Consider the following 21,194-nt stretch of genomic DNA (forward strand, 5'->3'; position numbering starts at 1 on the left):
TAAATGTACATTTTTTCTCTGAAAAAAATACATAAACCTACTGTAAATCACTCTTGCATAGTTTTTTTAACAGAAGATTCCAATAAAGTTTAGAACAGGCAAACACAATTTTTTTTACATTTATTTATTGAAAAAAATACAGGTTTTAATTGCTGAATGTAAGCATGGTTGTGCTGGTAATGGATACATGCTGTAATATGACTTTGTGATTTTTGCATTAATTTCACATAATAATAATAATAATAATGGATTAGATAGCGGTTTTCAAGAAGCCCAAAGCACTTTACATTAAATCCATTCTTGATTCATAGCATATTTAATACAGCATATTCCTCCTCAAATTGTAATATAACAGGTACATATGTCCCAAGATCTTTATACTAGAAATGTATTAGGGCAATTTTTGGATGTAGTTTTTGTAAAGAATATGGGATGTAGCTGTTAAATCTACATTCTGTTGAACCTAATAAACCATGAGTTTAAAATGTAAACGCTAACAACAACTTGAGAGACCTACAGCTAATGATAGACATACTATATTATTTAGTGAATTCATATAATCCCAAAAGTGTTAAAATAATAATCTGTTGTCTGTTCTATTTATTCATAGTTATTTAAAGGAGCTTGCAAAGAAAAGCGTCTGGACTTCTTTAAGTTGCTTGAAGACGTTTCACCTCTCATCCGAGAAGCTTCTTCAGTTCTAAGGTCAAATGGTGGAGAGTCCCAGATATAAACCTAGTGGGAGTGACCCCCCACAGAGGGACAAAAGGACCCCCTGATGATCCTCTAATCGCCTGAGCCAAGGTGGGAAACTGGGCGTGGGTCCCAATCAGCCAGAGTTTCGGGTGAGTTCATTGTGAAACCTGGCCCCACCTTATCATGCGAATTCCTGAGGTCAGATGGCCCAGGATGTGAGTGGGCGTTAAGGCGTCTGGGAAGAGATCTCAAAACTGGATTATAGATGGCAGAGAGTTGGTGTCGTAAACCCCCGCCTCTGTTCAAAGATGGTCGCTCACAGTGGACATAGATGGCTTCTTTCACTCCTCTTTCAAACCATCTGTCCTCTCTGTCCAAAATGTGAACATTGGCATCCTCGAAAGAGTGTCCTTTATCCTTAAGATGCAGATGGACTGCTGAGTCTTGTCCTGTGGAGGTGGCTCTTCTGTGTTGTGCCATGCGCTTGTGAAGTGGCTGTTTGGTCTCTCCAATGTAGAGGTCTGAGCATTCCTCGCTGCACTGTACAGCATACACCACATTGTTAAGTTTGTGTTTTGGCGTTTTGTCTTTCGGGTGAACCAGTTTCTGTCTGAGCGTGTTGCTGGGTCTGAAATACACCGGGATGTCGTGCTTGGAGAAAACTCTCCTGATACACCGGCTACATAGGGGATGACAATGTTGTTGTGTCTGTCCTTCTTATCCTCCCTCGCTGGTGTCTGGTCTTCTTTTCTGTGCCTCTTTGCTGACTTTAAGAACGCCCATTTAGGATAGCCGCACGTTTTGAGTGCTTCCTTTACATGTGTGTGTTCCTTCTTTTTCCCTTCAGGCTTAGAGGGAACATGTTCTGCCCGGTGGTGTAGGGTCCTAATTACTCCAAGTTTGTGTTCCAAAGGGTGATGGGAGTCAAAGAGGAGGTACTGGTCCGTGTGTGTGGGCTTCCGGTAAACTTCGATGTTGAGTTTGCCGTTCTCTTCAATGTGCACAGCGCAGTCCAGGAAAGGCAGACAGTTGTCCTTTGTGTCTTCCCTGGTGAACTTGATGTTTTTATCCACTTCTTCAAGCAACTTAAAGAAGTCCAGACGCTTTTCTTTGCAAGCTCCTTTGACTACGATGACCTGGATGACTGAGAACCTTCACAGACATATTCATAGTTAATTATCATATGAAGAAAAAAGATTTTAAAAGAACCTCCTCCCCAAACCAGGCGTTTTCCCCTGAAGTTTAGAGCACCGTTTCACATCAAGGCGCCTGATTTCAAACGGGCCAATCAGTGCACTGCATCAGGCTCCACCGCTGATAACGTCTGTACAGCTCCACACAAGTTTTGCTTTGGACTACGGCAGCACGCTATCTTCATTTTCGTGGACTTGTTTCTCATTTTTTTAATTTAACGTCTGCCACAGCTCGTCTTCAGTTACTACGGTAAGAAAATAATCCAACTTGGTTTATTTATCGACAGCATTGTGTTGCAGGCAGTGAAGGCGCATATGATAAATTTATGTTAGCTTTAGCTCGTTTCTAGCATTAGCGTTAGCTACATTAGGCTGAAAAGAGCCTTGTAAAACCAGCAGTGCGCGTTTTGAGACGGGTGTATTAATGGAAACCGGCTAATTAGTTTAGCTATTAGGGCTGGGCCATATTATACCGTTCACGGTAATACCGGTATAATGTTAGGCAACGATAGGAAAATGAAATATCGCGATAGAATGGGAGTAAAACGCACAGTGCCTTTGTTTTCATACGCACATGGCCGATTGTTGAGTGAAACAGATGAACCAGAATTGGTTTGTAAAAATGGTGCAACTTCCGTGATGTGGAACTGGTTTGGTGTTTGTCTGTCAGATACACAACAAAGCACATTTTTTTGCAGAACATGCATTGTCGTATTTGTCGGACTAAGATGCTCTTAAATCTGGGAGTAATCTGGGTCCTAAACTCTGTATGCTTCAGGTCAAACAACACTGCAGCATCACTGAGAGTTAAAAACTGTCTAAATTCTTTCATCTTTAATAAAACGATCAGCATTGCTGCTTTACCAGGTGTAACTATAAAGTTTAACTCCATGAAAACAAAAGTTATTATATTTAACGGAGTTAGAAGTTAGCAGGAAGCTAGCGGAAGTTAGCTCGCTAGTTTCGCTAGTTACCTAAGCATGATATAGCACGTTCTGACTGAGAGATTTCTGAAAAAATTCAAACGTACAGCTCTGCTATCACTTCCAACATAAATGAAGACAGGAAACTAAACAGCAGTGACGTTTGTAGGGTTACTGAAGTTGAGCTAGCTGGTATATAATGATGTGCTACGTGATCGCTAGCGACACAGCTATGTTAGCATAACATAAACAGTGAAGCTGGAGGACGAACACTAACACTTTTCCACTTATAAAAGTTAACGTGAAGGTTCCTCATGGTTAGAGACAAATGCAATCGCATGGCAGGATGCTGTAAACGGACCAAACTTCAGTTAGGAGAACAACTGAGATAATCCATCCACAATACAAGGTTAGTCATTAATATACTGCAACAACATGGGAATAGAGCCGCTGCCAAAGAATTCAACATTAATGAATCAATGGTACAGAAGTGGAGGAAGCAAGAAGAATGAGTTTAATAAAGTTTGATTTATCTGACTGCTTTGTTTCGCTTAATGTGCCTTATAATCCCGTGCACCTTATGGTCCGAAAAATACGCACTGCACACTGCAGTTTAATGTTGCAAAGCACCTCTTTTTAACTTCAGTGGATATTATACATGGTTATGCTCAGGATATGTCAGCCCATTTCTACTGGAAATGCCTTTTGGTTAAACTTTCAGCAAGGAATTTGCATTTGCACTGTTACATTTTTATAAAGCTTTAATGTACATAAAAACCAGCTTCTTGTTTAAGTGAAAATAAATGGAAGGTTGTCTTTTTGCGCTAGTAATGTTGTGGAGTTGTATTTTGTCTCGCATCAATTATATCGTCAGTTATATCGTTATGGCAAATTTTCAAATATATATCGTGATAAATATTTTTGGCCATATCGCCCTGCTCTATTAGCAACAGGACATGTAGGGCAGCTGTCACCTCACAGCAAGAAGGTTACTGGTCTGAGCCTTGGCTGAATAATAGAATAGAACAGAACAGAGTAGAGTAGAGTAGAATAGAATAGAATAGCTGGTGACTGTTAACTATCCTCATCCTCACCATCTTGTTTGTCTCTGTGTACCCCGTGGTGATCTGCCTTCTTATCTAGGGTGTACCATGAGTATCACCCAAAGACAGCTAGGATAGGCTACCTGATAAGGACACCTGGTTACAGATAATGGACAAAGCATATCTTACTTCTCAGAAGGTGTTCATAAAGCTTCCTCATCTTCATGAGGATGTCACGTGCAGCACCTTCTGCTGGTTAGATCTGAGTGATCACGTCCCCTACTATACGGCACTTACGGTCAAACTGTCCAAGAAACAGAATTGGCTGGTAGCCCAGGGCATGTAGTTTTGAAACCTGCAAGAACAACAAAGAAAAACATGCAGCCAGTCTTTCATGTAAGCAAATTGATGTATAACAAACCTTTAAGTTTCACATCTTTGTTGTTTTATTGTTGTAGATAGTTAAAAAGTATTTATGGTGACCAAACCTGTAAATGTATGATAAAATCCATCTTGAAATGTTTTGTCTCTAAGTTAATAGCCGATTAAATTAAAAATCAGAAGTAGCTTAAATAAAAATTGTTTTTAACAAGTTTTTTCTAGTTTGATGTCTTTAGTGCGATGGTGTTATTCTGATGTGAATAACTTTTTTTATTTATGCTCTTTTATAAATTAATATTTTATGTGTATATACATGTCTTGTTAGTTTCTTACTTCATGATATACAAGAAAACATTGACAACTGTGATTAATAAAGAATTGTCTACCAGACCAACCACTTATTAGATCAGAACTTTTAAACTTACTGACAACTGGGCTGAATTAACCACCCTGCTCGCATTTCTGTTGTTTTTAACAGAGGCAGCCCAGTTACTGTTTTTAAACTGTTCTTGTTTTTTTTCAATCCCTCCTTTACGTTCAGGCTGCCCAGACATCCACTGCATGTCTTCCTGTTGCAGGTGTTTGGAGCCTGACAGGAAGGGCATGGTTTGGTTTTTGGCTTTGTCATTTCTGCAAATGAAAATGGAACATGTAGGGATCATTTCAGGTCTGTTTTGGTTAAATGACTACAAAAATAATTCATGACCAAAGAAATAACTTATATTACGAGGCAGTATTACACCATATTTAGAAAAAAAATCAATTACGAGATTAAAGTCGTTAATATTGAGTTAATTACGTGAATAGGGTTAAAAAAACTCAATTGATTACAGAAAAGATACATTGCTAAAATCGAGCAGCACTAACATTAGCTGGGTGGCCAAGCAAGTGTCTTACACATGAGAATACATCACCAAAAAAAAATTAAATAAACTTTTGCAGAAGTAGTTCTCTTGGTACACAGACTGCTCTGTGAAAACATTTCAAGTTTAATATCAGTTTAACATGCAAATTACCCACAGTTTATTACAACTTACTTAGCTAGGATCTGCCTCGTGTCGAGTCGAAAGATTCGCTGCAGGACCGTGAGTTGAAAGATACATTTACTATGACTCCCAAGATGCATTGCAGTAAAAAACCATCCAATCGCCTTGCTTAAGATCTGTTGACATGTCACTAAAGGCGCGCTGTAGATAAATATTGCAATTTGTAAAAAATAAAATAAAAAAATAAAATTTGCAATTTGTAATTACATAATTAAACACTGGGCCAGTTTATTTTCGTATTATCGCTGGTTATTATTTTAGAGTAAATAAAGGAATAACGGGTAGCACCAAGCTGTTGTTATCTTCATTTCTATAGCAACGGCGTTTGAGGATTATGGGTAGTGTGCAGTTACGGGATTAGTGCGCCGTCTGCATAAATTGGTCTGATTGGTTGGAGCCGAGCGCATCCAAAACTAACAGTGGTGGAGTGGTGGATGAATCTATAAATGTGTTTTACGTGTGAAATGAAAATAATAAACCTAACAAAGGATTATATACGTTAAATCTGCGCACTTTCAGCTCGTGAATCACTTTGGAAAACACTGTGTGATGGCCACAACATGAAGCGATTTTATTGTTGAATTATCCGTGATACTTTCATGTGTTTTTGTTGAGAAATGTTAACGATGTCATTAAAAGAAAGCATTCAATTGGGGGGGGAACCCGTTCGCGGAGAGGGTCCCCGGTTCTCCAGTTAGATTGTGCTTCACGGCGTCATGTTTTGCTGTGACGGGGTTATTATTGGAGTAAATGGATGGCTGGAGCCTCTGCTCGAAGCGTCTCTGATCGCCGCGAGCGGGTTCATATTGGAATGAATTGACAACCCACAGCGTCGCATAAAAATGTGGAAGGGTACCTTTAGCGTCAGCATGAGAAGTTAAGGGACGTGACAAATCGTCAGTATTTTACACGTCGGGAGTGAGAACGGGTTTGGCTAAGATGAATGATTCTAAAAGAAAACAACTAAACAGCAAAAAAGAGCAAAAACATTTCTAAAATTAAGCAATTTCCTATCAAAATTGCTTAATAAACATTTATTTTATTTTATTTTTTATTTTATTAGTATTTTCCTTAAATGTGTTAAATATATATTTTCTCATCTAAATGTCCACTGAGCTGTGAGCCAGCTGTGATCATAATTCATCATCATCATATATGGAAAAAATGAAGTTCCTGAAGTCTCTAAACAAGAAAAGAAAGACACAGATTCTGAGTTTGTCTCATTCAGAGAAGGCCTTCCTTTCTATGATGAACCATCACTTTAGTGTGATCTTTATTAGTTTCAGACCAAAATACATTTCAAAAGGTCTGTGTGTGTGTGTTTTAGTTTTTAACAATATATAGTATTTAAAGGAACACACTCCACTTTTTTTTGGAAATAGGCTCATTCTCCATCTCCCTCTGACTTAACAATGCAGCGTCTTCTTTCTAAATTAATAGGACTTTGGAGCGGGATCTTAAGGGATGGGGCGTGGCCAGGATTTTTGCTCGAGGCGCCATATCAGCTGGCCAAACAAATGCTTGCTGTGTGTGGACACACAGACACGCATACACGTTTACACACACAAACCATCATATAGAAGAGAGATTTCTGAATAGGGATTTTGTTTCTGTTTTTTGTTAAAGAGACATGAAAGACCTCAACTTAAGGTTAAGTGTATAAACTTGAAACATCTTTATGATGCAACCGAAAGAATCATGAATCTGAAAAGCTACATGATTTTTCTGGATTTTATTTTTGTCGACTTATGAAGTTATATATATTGTTTTGTATATTTTTGAAATTTCTTAAGGAGAAGATTGCTGATTGGTCCTAACCAATTACTGTATAAAAGATGAACGACACGACAGCACTTCCTCCCATTGTGCAAAAATGAAGCCAAAATATCCCGCTTGTGGGAGCTGCCATGTTCCACTTTTGGAGCCAGAGTCTGCTCAGTAGTAACTCGTGGTGGAGCGTCTCTGCCCACACACCCGCTGGACGTGACCGTGAACACGCCCCCTTACACTTTTTACATAGCCCAGCTGCTCTGTCTCTCATTCTGCAGGGTATGGGTAAAATTTATCATACAAAACATGCACTCTGTGCAATATAGATTAACGTTACTGCTGAAGATGTGAGGACATCTGATCTCTGAAAAAACAACTGTTAATGAAGCTGGAAAAACACACCCACGTCTTGATCCTTAAAAAAGCATATTAATATATAGTAAAAGCCAATCAGAAGTAAGTAGAAGTAAAAGGCTTCAGCCTACTAATATTAGTCAATAAAATACATTCTCTGCGTCAAAAGTGATGAGATAATATTGAAAATAATACTTTGATCTCTTAAAATAAATTAAATCATAACTTATTACTAAAACTGATTATGTTGTTCTCCACCTTTTGCTTAACCAGACCAGAGTCTTGTACTGCAGGATTAATCTGAGTGTACCAGTCCTGGACCGTTTTTTTAACCAGGAGGATCCCAGGCTTGATTTTCGGCTAAGCAGGGAGTCTATGGCAGTGTTGCTAAATCTCCTGGATGCCACAATTGAGACCCTGATGTTTCTTTTCTGGTTGGCAAGAGGAGCATCCTACAGGTGGTCTCAAGAGTGTTCGGGATGCCTCATTCTACTGTTCACTACATTGTTGATAGACTCACAGAGGGGGTGGTGGCCATTCGCCACTAGATCATGTTGCTCCCAAAGACCCTCAAGGAGCTGGAGGTATTGTCCTGTGGGTTTGCATGGCTGGCACGCCATAGAGACTTTCTGAGAGCCGTTGGTGCAATCGACAGCTGCCACATCTGCATCAAGTCTCCAAGCAGCCCTGATGGTCAGTGCTACAGAAACAGGAAACTGATCCCATCAGTCATCTTCCAGGCAGTTTGTGACCATCGGGGCCGCTTCATCAACACGTATGTGGGCTGGCCTGGGTCGGCAATACAGTCTGTTCTTACCTGAACTCCTGCTTTGATTTTTCACTTAATATCTCCATAATCAGTAAATACCTGATTGTAGAGACATCTTTAATCAAACATGGTCTCGACAGGTTCCCTTTCATCACAGTCCATTTAATATCACTCTTGTTTACAGTAAGTTCCATAAAAACACATACAGTTAAATAACAGAAAAGCGCTTATTATGGCATATTACAGATTATTTATACTGGCACAGTTGAATTTTGTATTTTTTTAAAAATTCAACATTGCTTTACAATTTACAATAACAATGAAAAATAAACCATACAGCACATTTTGTGTTTAAGTGTTTAAGTCACACAATGACTTAAAAATTACAAAAATACATTTTGTTTATAAAACAAAAAGAGATGTACTATTTCAATTATTTCAATTTAGAAATATTTCAGTTCAGTGTCATCAACCTTTTAGTAAAGTTTCTTTCTTCCTCTTCTTCTTCTTCTGGTTGTTCCCTTCCAGGGTCGGCACAGTGGATCATCCTATCATCCTTTTCTGTCTTGCTTTCTTCCTCCTGTCTAACAGCTCCATCTTCAACATCCTTTGGCCAGTTTATTCACCATCACTCTTCTGCATAAGTACAAACCATCTTAGCCTTGCTTTTTTAACTTTGTCTCCAAACCACTCAATCTGAGCTGTCCTCTAAATGTACTCATTTCTAGTCCTATCCCGTATGGTCACTAACGGAGACATTCTTAGCATCTTCAATACTGCCAACACTTGGCCTCCTGTCTGTTTGTCTGTGCCACCATCTCCACATCAGCAGACCTTCACTAGCATCTTGTAAACGTTCCTTTTCACTCTTGCTGCTATTCTTCTGTCACAATTCCATGCTGTTGTCTCAAAGATCAGCTGACCTCTATAAACCACCGCTCCCCCACTGATGGAGCGCTGATCGTGTGTCGACACAGCGGACAGGTGCCAAACTGCTCACAGACTCTGAAGTTGCAGTCTTTACATAAACATCGGTGGCCACAAGGCAGTGTGATTCTGGCCTCTTTCGCCATGCACACCACACAGACGTTATCTGTTGTAAAAAGAGAGAGATCCCAATTACATATGTGACATCAGGAAATGAGACCACACTATCACAGCTGATTTCACTTTTATCTTCTCTGGTCAGAAATGTGCAACTGAAAACAGCCAAAAATGTTTGAAATGACTCTTTACCTTCTGGCATTTTTGTGTCAAGACAGGAGATGCAGTCCTCACGTCTGAAGTCTGAAACATCAGGAACTGAACGAAAGTGACTGTCAGGATCAGGTGAGGCGAGCGGTTCAGGTGCAGGACAGGATCTTCTACGGTAAAGCAGCTTTTTGTTTTTCTTGGAGTCTTCAGCAAAGAGAAAGGAGTATTTGAATAGTCATTCAGTCTATGAATCAGACAACATTTATAACTCTCAGAGCATGTGAATTGCTCTGCATTCACAGAACAGGAAAAACATTCTGTAGGTCAAATATAACCGTGGTTCTAGTGAACTTACCCAGCAGCAAAATGGAGCGCGTCTGCCCGTAGATGTCTATCATGGCCCACAGCGGCTGTTTAGTGTCCACTCCTGGTAGTCGCTCGTACTCCTCGTTGTTGACACCTATGTATATGCTGCCATGAGAAGAAACCCAAAACTCCAGCTCTGAACCTGCTTGGCAGACAGATTCATCCAATGGAACAGCCCAGTGTCCGGACTTGTCAGTGAGGTTGGGGATGGACATGCTGGGCAGAGGCAGAGATCTGGTTGAGGGTGGCACAGTGGTAAAGCCCACACGCAGAGCCCCATCCCAGATGGATGAATCCTTCTCTATTCTCAGACAAATCTTCTCCTGGATCTTCACTGGACGGTTGCTGAACACCAGCCCATTCTTGAAGGTGTTATCAGTCTTCTCTGCGAGTCGACCTCCATGACTCAAGCGGACCTTTTCTCCCACAGCCTGACTGTCGAAGGACAGAGGACTGACACAGCGTGAGCTGCATCTGTGTGACACCTCTGACTTGCCAACTACACAGAATTAAATAAAACTTATTAGTGGTGATATAAAAATATTTCTTTGCATGTGATCAGATGCTTAAATATCATGCATACATTTAATGGTTTAATGGAAAATTAGTAGTCTGACTTACTATTAATAAAAGATAACTGAAAATAATGTGACAAGGTTTTCTGTCATGAGCTTATTTTACACCTTTAAGATGTTTCTGAAAAAGATTTTAGTGCAATAATAAAAGCTAATAAACTTGTAAACAAGTCGTAATAAAATTTGCAAACTCCTGTGCTTTCACTTTTGAGAATGATGTGACACTTTGGACTTCATCCTGATCATTAAATAAAGTGAACTAAGTTGCATTCAATGTCCACTAGGTGGCCTGTGATTATTCATTGTTTATGTCTCACACAGTTATTGTGTTTGCACTTTATCTTTGGCAATAAGCATTTCCTCTAAAATATAAACTTTATCTTTAAAGATTTTTGCATTTAATTCACAGCTTATAATTAAGATTTTTTTTTGCAGTCGTTTGCTAATCCTTACAGTACTTTGCCATTTTTCATATATTCTTTATTGTTTTCATTCAGTTTTCATGGATTTATTTCAATAGATAACAGCAGATTTTACATTCTTCAAAATTGCAAGTGAAAAACATCTGTTTCTCATATTTATGCACTATAATTTCCAAAGTCAATTATGTTGCTTGTTTTCATATAATATAAATAACTGTTTAGTCTAGTAACAATATAGAAACAGCTGACATTTGTTGATTTGGGTATAATAGTTCTTGATTTACCAAACTGATATATAAAGCAGCTCTGTAACTTACATTTAAAAATCCTCATAGAGCGTGACCATGGCATTTTGAAGTTGTAAATAATACTTGTCAGCTGAGTCCTGATGGATGATAGTGTGTGTGCTCCTTTATAGTTTCCACATGTGGGTTGAAAACACAAACACTCCCAGCATAACCAGGAAAGGAAAAGAGGAGGGGCTGGGGAAGTTACTGTACTTTCCGATGATGTCATTAACCTCCATTCACAGTTCAATGTCTGAGCTGAGTGAGGACATCAGGACACTCACAGTAACAGTCTTATTGAGCTTTAATCTTCTGTGCACAGATTCTATACTATAGTATAGAATCTGTGCACAGAAGCCTAACAATAGTACATATATGTACTATTGTTAGGCTTTGTTTATACATGTGAAATATCAGCCCAAAATGCTTTTTTTTTTTTTTTTTTTACACTTGTCAGGAATTAAATCCAAACCAACCTGCATGCTTCAAAATAGCCAGACAGTCTTCCAGGGACATAATAAAGACTTTCTGTTTGAATAACAAAACAAAGAAAAAACAAAAGAACTGGATGATGATGGTGCTAATTAAAAATATTGCTGTTTTTTGGTTTGCTTTGGAGTATCTTTGTCAGTCTTCTACTTTGGTTTTAGTTTTTATTTTGATGGATATTTTACGGCTATAAAACCGAAACACATTGAACTGTAGAAGAGTGATGCACTTTTCATGCACAATCTAGATAGATATTAGAACATTAACAGTAGTGTAATAGTTAATGACGCTGAAGGTTTAGGAGATGGCTTCTTTGTTGTTTTGCTGTCAGTTTAATCTTTGTTAACCTGACCTTTTCTGGGAGTGACTTTTATCGGTTGTAAATCTCTGCATCTATCTGCATTTTTGAGAACTTTGTTACACTCGTTCATGCATTAGGAAATCCTTTACACATTAACAAAGGAAAAACAGCGCAGCTTTTTTTTATACTATAAAGTGACTCAGATAAAGCTTTTAAGTTAACCTGTACACAAGTCATAATGAAAGTACCAAACTCTTGCTTTTACTTTTGCAGACCAGGTTAAAGTTTGGCCTTAGTCAGATGAGTTACCGACAGAAACAGTTCACTAGATGAGCTTTGATTTAAAATTCAGGGTTAGTTTTCTTTCTTTTGTCATTGCTGCAGTGGGTGGGATGAAAAAAATTTTTATGTTTAGATTTCTGTTGATGTAAGTTCAATGTGCTGCAGTAAACATCAGCTGAGTGAAAACAGGACAACCATGGCAAAAAGCATAAACATAATCATAAACTTAAGGAGAAGAAGTGAATTTGGAAAGAGTTTATGACCGTAAGGCAGGATTGTCCAACTCCAGGCCTCGAGGGCCGGTGTCCTGCAGGTCTTAGACGTGTCCTTGATCCACAACACAGCTGATTTAAATGGCTAAATGACCTCCTCAACAGTTAATGAACTCATCATTTGATTTAGGTGTGTGGACATAAGGTGATATCTAAAACCTGCAGGACAACGGCCCCCGAGGCCTGGAAGGTTGGACACTCTGGCTGTAAGGCTTTTGTCATATATAATCCAAAATGAGAAGAACAACACAAGAAACAAAAAACCTTTAGGATCTGAAAAATGTCCACCATGAATCACACCTCTTTATAAATACAAATAGTTACTCACAGAACAAGACTAAGTTTAAAACCTGCTGATTTGTTGTTGCATGTTGTTTGTTCACTGAACTCTAAGTTAAAGAATACGTTTTTTTATACAAATATGGGGTAACATTGCATACTAAAGAAAAGGTGCTACACCTATCAGGAAGATCAAACCACGAGAGCCGAATACAAAAGTTAGCCTTGATCTTCATTAATTTTCATGTCACAGCCAATCAGTCTTCCAGCTCTTTAATAAACTATTTGAAATAACGAACAAACAAACAATAGGAAAGCTCCGTGGGGCTGAGGATGGAAATTTGGGCCTTCAAAATCAAACTACAAACTATTTTTGTTTTATTTTGACCACCAGTGTTATTAATTTGTCACAGTCTGACAATAGAGAATAAGGTTTTTAATTTCACTGAGATTTTACTGTCATGGTTCTGGGTCCTTTTAGGCCAGCATTTTGTGTTTTCTTGTATTCCTGTGGTAGTTTGTATTATTAGATTATGTTCTGGTTCATTAGTGGTCTTTAGTTTTCCATTGTGAGTTATATTCCCTGTTTAGTATTTTCCCCTTGTGTCTGTGATGTCTCTCTCTGTGTCTGCGTTGTCTTGTGTCTTGTTTCCTCCTCGTGTTTCATTCTGTTTTCACCTGCCTGCCATGTTTATCCATGTTTCCCCAGTCAGTCACGTCTCTGTGTCTGTCTGCACCTCTGTGCGTGTGTTCCCATTGCTTCCTGTTTTATTTTGGTAGTTTCCTATCTGTGTGCGCCATGTTTTGCTTTGCTTCTGCTATTGTGAAGGTACCTTGTCTGATCTGTTATATTTAGCTTTATTTTCTTCTGTCCACCGTCACGGTCTCCCTCAGTCCACACTGTGTGTTCTGTCTGCTAAAACTGCTAGTTTATTTTGTATCTTCAGTTAAGTTAGTTTTTCCTTGTTCAGCAATAAAGCTGTTTTTTGAGTTTATGTTTCACATCCTGGAGTCTGCATTAATGCACCCAAATGCATTTGGGTCCTCCCTTCCTGCCTGCTGCATGCAGTTTATGACATTTACAACTGCAAACAATACAACAATGTAAATAAATAATAATAAAACTAAATGGACTGAATTGGACGTTTGAAGAAGCATCAAACATCTTTTTTTTGGTAACTGTTAGGTTTTGTATTGTTGATTGTCATTTATGCTTAGAAATATTCAACCATATATCCTTAGAGGTGTATAATCAATTGTGTAGTGATAGGATGTGTGATCTTTAGCAGGCTGCAAAGGCTTGGTGTGCATTCCTGGAATTTTTTGGTAGGATAAACGTGGCTATATCTGTTTTAGTCTAAGTGCTTTTTTACATATAGATGAACTGTTGGATTTTCCAGACCAGCAGGTTTAGGGAAGTTGTTTATGGGGCCACACACACACACACACAGACACACACACAGACACACACGCAGGCAAGGTACTCTTTGTTTGTATGAAGACGTCATATGTTAATGAACCTATGCATATTCATTTAACCTCAATAAAAGACCAGTGTTACGGGGGAGCGGACGAGAGCAACTGGGGTCAAGCGAAGGAACGGCGTTTGTCCGGTTCTCTCCCATGCACGAGAAACATGAAGAACTTTGCCTACTTCGTGTCTTGCTTGCTGTGTAATTATATTGTCTTCCAGCGAATAGGTTCAAGCTACAAACCTATCAGTAACCCAAACCTGAATTGATGATTTGTACCAGTACAGTTTACTTTAGTTACACATTAACAATAGAAACTGCTTAGGGTTGTTTTTTTTTTTTAATATAAATGATAAAGTCTTTCAGATAAAGCTTTCAATATAACTATAGATGTAGATAAAGTTTTAAACAAATCATATTGAAACTCTTCTTTTACTTTTGAGGACTATGTGAAGGTTCAACCACATTCTACCATTAATATTTAACTGCTGCACACTTGCATCTGCTGCAGGTTTTCTATCAGAGGAGTTTCAGTCTTCTGCAAGCATCTGTTTTCTTTTCTTTAGCATGATCCATTTAATAATAGTGTTATTTGCAGTAAGTTTCATAATATTAAGAGCAACAAATTACACTTTACTAATGTTGCCATAGTTTAACCATCAGAGAATTTGACAATTGTTCAACATAGTAATTTCACAGAAAGTTGCTTTAAACGGAACACATTTTGCACTCAATGTTTTAAGTCATACACTTTTAATGTTAATCAGACAAAAAAAAAGGTTGAGTATATTTTAATCATATAGAAATACAGTTCAGTAAATTTACATCAACTTCTGATCTCAAAGACTGCAGATTTACATGTTTAACAAACAGAAAACAACTCATATACAAAGTTTTACATCAGGTTCTGTTCACTGTGTTTGTGTGTTAGTCACTCAGCAGTTTTTATTTGGTGATAATTCCTGGCTGATGTCTTGGGGGTTAGATGGTCCCTGAAATAGTTATATGTTAGTGACCAATAAAAATTGAACCAATGTGAAGCAACGCAAACCCCGGGGTGTAGAGCTTCTGAGTACACACAGCAGTCCTGAACCCCTCCTCCTGCTGTTGGGTACCCTTTCATCCTTTGTTCTTTCTTGGTGAGTCTTAAGTTTTTATTTTATTCTTTCAACTGTACAAATGTCATATTACCCCAATCATTATATGTTTATCAATATTTTCCCCCAATCAGTTTTTAATCATACATGTTTCTTTTGTTTAATCTTAAACTTGGTTACACAACTTTCTGGCACCATAACTTTTCGAGTGCCAGTCCTGGCATCCATCATTTATAATTGGGTCACTTTGTCAGTTTAATGGCCAAAGTGAGTTCGAAGGTTTGCAAAAAGGCAGATAACAGTTAATCATTTTGGCAATTTTGTCGGGTTCGCTTGTCAGAAGTACACGACTATCCATGATAAGAAAGGGTACTTTTCACCTGTGGTGGCTGAGGCAAGAAAACAGAATCCTAGGTGCATCCTAGGCAGGGCCAGGTTTGTTTACCATATAGGCTGTGGAAGGGCTGGATACAGAATGAAGACGAGCAGAGAGTCCCAGGTGCACATTTAGCAGTGCCAAGTTGAAATAACTCTATGTTTGGACTTGTCACCATTGGCCTTAACACAATCAATCCTAATTATTACATTTTCAAACAGCATTGATCAACATGTGTTCATACAAGAAGTGGCACAAACTTCATTAATATAACTATAGATAATATTTGACCTAAATATGTGGGTCTTGTGATTTGAACATGTATGTTAGAGGATTATCATAATGATTACATTATATAAAACACTCCAGTGTAGGTATATATAGTATATTTGCGAGTATATGTCCAGTGTATACAGGTATATATGTCAAATATCATAAAAAATCCACAACAAAACTCTCTAGATCAATGTCCACTAGGTGGCTTGTGATGACTCATTGTTTAGGTGTGACTCTCACACAATATGTGTGCACTTTATCTTATAGGAAGCTGAGCATTTCCTCTAAAACATAAACTTTATCGTGGCGGTCATTCGCTAATCCTTAAAGTACTTTCTCTGTTTTATTTATTTTATTTTATTTATCATCAGTGATGTTTTACTTAATAACAACAGATCACTCTGAAATTCTTAAGAAAATTGAACCTTTGAGAGAAAATACAGCTGTCTCATAATGATATGCTATAAATTCCTTAAAAATAATCAATATTCTTGTCTACATGTACAAAATCTAAATTACTGTTTATTCTTGTAAAAAGACTGAAAAAGCTGTTTTGTGTTGATTTTAGCATAATAAATGATTTACCAGACTGATAGATAAAGCAGTATTTTAACTTATATATCAAGTTCTCTGTTAAGATTTACCAGAGCTCTTCTCCTTAGTTTGCGTTGCCATCTTAAAGACGTAACTAATACTTGTTGAATGAGTTCCACGTTTGAGTGTGACATGGGAACTGCTGGGTGCTTGAAGACATGGAGTGCATATGGTTTGAAAACACAAACACTTCCAGAATCGCAGGAAAAATGAAAGGGCAGGGACGGAGGAACGAACCCAATGTAGGAGATTTCCCAGAATTATTTTGAGAGTTTGGTTGTGACCAGTTTCCTTATTTACTGTGTAACCCCTGTTTCTTTGAGAGCAGACAAACAATTTTGATAATTAAAGTAGATTAATGCACGTAATCCTTTTTTTTTTTTTTTGTGGGGGGGGTTATTAACTGGCATTTTAATCTTATAGTGCCACGTGGCCTTATTGAAAGAATTTAGTTTTATCTGTTGTAGATCTAAAGTGTTCTGCATGTTTACATCTCTGGGAACATCATGTAACGTTGGAAACCATCAGGACAATCACGGTTAATTTTTTTTTCATCTGAGAATAAAACTTTCTTCCACTTTTCAGTGTTCTGTGGCATTCAAGGAAACAAGGCCTTTGAAGCCCCTTTTTTTTTGAAGCCCTTGAGTATGCCGCTTGATGGTTATGGGGCTGCAGTTCGCACCAGTAAAAGCCTTAATTTGGATCGTCCAATGTCTTAAAGGACAGCCAATTGGTTCGTGCTGGTGAAATTATTTTGCTGGTTTAACTTTTTTGTTCCATAACAAATGGAGATTAAAGTGATAGAGCCCCTCTGTCCACTATTGAAAAGTCACTGATTTATAGCTGACTGGGAGATGATATCTAAAAATCATGCATGTATGGTTGACTGGGAGACAATCCTGTATTAGTCAACATTAAATGTTGTCCTTTGAGATTTAAACATAAGACTGGGAATAATATTAAACTAAAGATTTAAACCTTTAGTTCCAATTTGTTCTTTTCATTTAACAACACCACCCAGAGTCAAAATTATCATCAACAGACACATTCATCCTGGGGAAAAATGAGTGAGGGAGACCATCAGAGTTAAGCTGGGTTTGCTGGCTGCAGAGGTTTCATCAAACATGTCCTGTTTTAAGTGTTCTGTTACTCACTGAAGCACCCATCTTGTCAGAAAGATCAGAGAGATTGAAGCTCATTGCAAGGATCAAGCAGGACTCAGAATCTTCACCAGCAGCTCCCTCAGAGGGAAATCTTCAGACCTCCACCGTAGAAGATGGACAAACCCAGCACTTTATGAACAGTGTGATAGTGACCTTTGCTTTGTATATGTTAGACAAACTTACAAGTTTAGACCTGAAGCATTCAGCATCTTTATATCTCTGGCAGATTTCTCTTGCACTTGTTTATACATTACAAGTTACTTTAGTTACACATTAACAATAGAAAAAAAGGCATAGGGTTGTTTTTTAATATAAATGATAACGTCTTTCAGATAAATATTTCAATATAACTATAAATGTAGATAAAGTTGTAAACAAGTCATATTGAAACCCGCAAACTCTGCTTTCACTTTTGAGAACCACGTGAAGGTTTGACCTTCATCTACGATTAATATTTAACTCATACACATTACAACAGAGTGAATCTTTTATTTTTAAATAGTCAGCAGTTTTTATTTGGTGATGATTCCTGGCTGATGTCTTGGAGCTTAGATGATCCCTGAAATAGTTATATATTAGTGATCCTGATACATGCTCAGTCATCCAGCTAAGAAAATCCCAAAAGGTTGATTCTGTTCATATAGACGTAACGTTTTCAGTGGGAGAAACGTTTCGTCACTATGTCCAGATGAAGAGAATCAACCTTTTGGGATATTAGTGAATACATACACATTTGATAAAACAATGTAATTAAATGCAGTTCTAACTCTAAAACATTTTTTGCACATTGCATAAACTTAAATTGTCACAATATATTCAAAGTTCTCTTCATGTTAACAATATAAAATCAGAGAACAAAATTCAGAAACATGTGACAAAGTTTTCTGATTGGAGATCACTTGTGCTTCTTTTGCACCATAAAGCTGTTGAAGTTTGATTAACCACTTATATACTATTTCTTTACCTGTAGTAACAAAGACACCAGTAAACCCGGATAAACTTGTAAAAAAGTCATAATATAATCAGCAAACTTATATGCTTCCACCTTTGAGAAACATGTGAAGCTTTGCACTTCATCCTTATCAGTTGAAGCAAACTCTCAAGGTCAATGTCCACTAGGTGGCTTGTGATGACTCATTGTTTAGGTGTGACTCTCACACAATTACTACGTGTGCACTTTATCTTATAGGAAGCTGAGCATTTCCTCTAAAACATAAACGTTATCATGGCAGTCATTCTCTAATCCTTAAAGTACTTTCTCTGTTTTATTTATTTTATTTTATTTATCATCACTGATGTTTTACTTAATAATAACAGATCACTCTGAAATTCTTAAGCCCTGTAGGAGTGTCCCCCCAAGAGGGACATGGACACTCTAATGATCCTCTACCTAATCACACGAGCCAAGGTGTGAAAACAGGTGTATGTCAAAATCAGCTGAGGTTTCGGGTGAGCTCATTGTGAAACCTAGCCCTACCTTGTATGTAAGTACAGGGTACTTCCACCTTGTTGCCTGCAAATTGCATGCCAATACAGGGTACTTACAGAGTACTTGTTTAATTATTTCTTGCAAAAAGTGATACTTGTTTCTTGCAAATTGCATGTAAGTAAAGGTTACTTGTGTGTGCAATTTGTATGCAAGTGCAGGGTACTTAAAGTGTACTTGTTTCATTGTTTCTGGCAAAAACCTGACTTGTTGGCTGCAAAACACACGTAAGTACAGTGTACTCGTCCCTTACTTGCGTCGTGTTATAAGGTGCTACAGAAATGCCATTGATTTATATAGTTGAAGAAATGTGGCTTTATAGTTGACTGGGAGATTAAAGTGGTAGAGCCCATCTGTCCACTATTGAAAAGTCACTGATTTATAGCTGACTGGGAGATGATATCTAAAAATCATGCATGTATGGTTGACTGGGAGACAATTAGTCAACATTGTCCTTTAATTTAAACATAAGACTGGGAATAATATTAAACTAAAGATTTAAACCTTTAGTTCCAATTTGTTCTTTTCATTTAACCACACCACCAAGAGTCAAAATTATCATCAACAGACACATTCATCCTGGGGGAAAATGAGTGAGGGAGACCATCAGAGTTAAGCTGGGTTTGCTGGCTGCAGAGGTTTGGAGAGACTCTCTCCCTCTCATCAAATGACTTACTTTAGTTACACATTAACAATGGGGAAAAAAAGGCATAGGGTTGTTTTTTAATATAAATGATAACGTCTTTCAGATAAATATTTCAATATAACTATAAATGTAGATAAAGTTGTAAACAAGTCATATTGAAACCACCAAACTCTTCTTTCACTTTTGAGAACCACGTGAAGGTTTGACCTTCATCTACAATTAATATTTAACTCATACTGTCATGATCCTGGGTCCTTTTGACCCAGCGTTTTGTGTTTTCTCTTATTGCGATTTTGGTTCTGTTCTTCCTCTGTTTAGTGTTTATTCGGTTCTGCTCATGTATTCCTGTGTTAAGTCCGCGTTTCTTAGTCTGTGTCCTTGCTTTGTAAGTTCCTGTTTTATTGTGAAGGTCTGTGTCTTATGTCAGTGTGTTCTGGTTACGTTTCCCCTGCCTCGTCAGCTGTGATGTCTTCCAGGTGTGTTCCCCTCCTGTTTCCCTTCTCCTGATTCCTGGTGTGTGTGTTTATAGTGTGTGTTACCTCGTCCTCGTTGCTGGTTCGTCTGTGTTGTTTCCCCTCGATCTCCCTGCGTCTCTCTGTATGTATTTCCCCGGACCTCCCTGCATCTTCGTTTCTGGGTTGTTTTGTTAGTTTTACCCAGTTTAGGTTTCCGGTTTCATGTTCACCCACCATTGCTGTTTGTACCCACTCCTGTAAATAAATACTCACCTGCACCAGAGCTGCCGCCTTTTGGGTCCTTTCTACAACTCCACACGTCTGCCACACCGGACGTGATACATACACATTACAACAGAGTGAATCTTTTATTTTTATGAAACAAGAACAGGTTGAGTATATTTTAATAATATAGAAATGCAGTTCAGTAAATTTACATCAACTTTTCATCTCAAAGACTCTGCAGATTTACAAGTTTAACAAAAAGAAAATAATTCATATACAAAATTTTACATCAGGTGCTATTCATTGTGTTTGTCTGTTATTTTTTTTTAATATTAATGACAAAGTATTTCAGATAAAGCATTCAATATAACTATAAATGTAGATAAAGTTGTAAACAAGTCATATTGAAACCCGCAAACTCTGCTTTCACTTTTGAGAACCACATGAAGATTTGACCTTCATCTACGATTAATATTTAACTGCTGCACATTTGCAGCTGCTGCAGATTTTATCATTTTCAGTCTTCTGCAAGTGTCTGTTTTCAGCTACACAATCTTTTTATATTTGAAGGTCACGTATTTCTTTTCTTTACCATTATCGATTTAATAATAGTGCTATTTGCAGTAAGTTTCATAATATTAAGAGCAACAAAATACATTTTATTAATGTTGCCATAGTTTAACCATCAAACACTTTCACAGAAAACTGTTTTAAACAGCACATTTTGCACTCAGTGTTTTAAGTCATACACATTACAATAGA

General features: G+C 37.7%; 1 protein-coding gene across 1 annotated transcript; it reads right to left on the minus strand.

Moving 5' to 3' along the window:
- Nucleotides 1–9,440: 9,440 nt before the first annotated feature.
- Nucleotides 9,441–10,776, minus strand: LOC113033334 (E3 ubiquitin-protein ligase NEURL3-like). Its single transcript, XM_026187030.1, has 2 exons — nucleotides 10,764–10,776; nucleotides 9,441–10,234 (listed from the first exon to the last, which is right to left on the minus strand). Exons 1-2 carry the CDS (start codon nucleotides 10,774–10,776, stop codon nucleotides 9,666–9,668), a joined length of 582 nt encoding a protein of 193 aa, XP_026042815.1. The 3' UTR covers nucleotides 9,441–9,665.
- Nucleotides 10,777–21,194: the final 10,418 nt, after the last annotated feature.

This window comes from Astatotilapia calliptera, chromosome 12 (assembly GCF_900246225.1).
Source record: "Astatotilapia calliptera chromosome 12, fAstCal1.2, whole genome shotgun sequence".
Lineage (NCBI taxonomy): Eukaryota > Metazoa > Chordata > Actinopteri > Cichliformes > Cichlidae > Astatotilapia > Astatotilapia calliptera.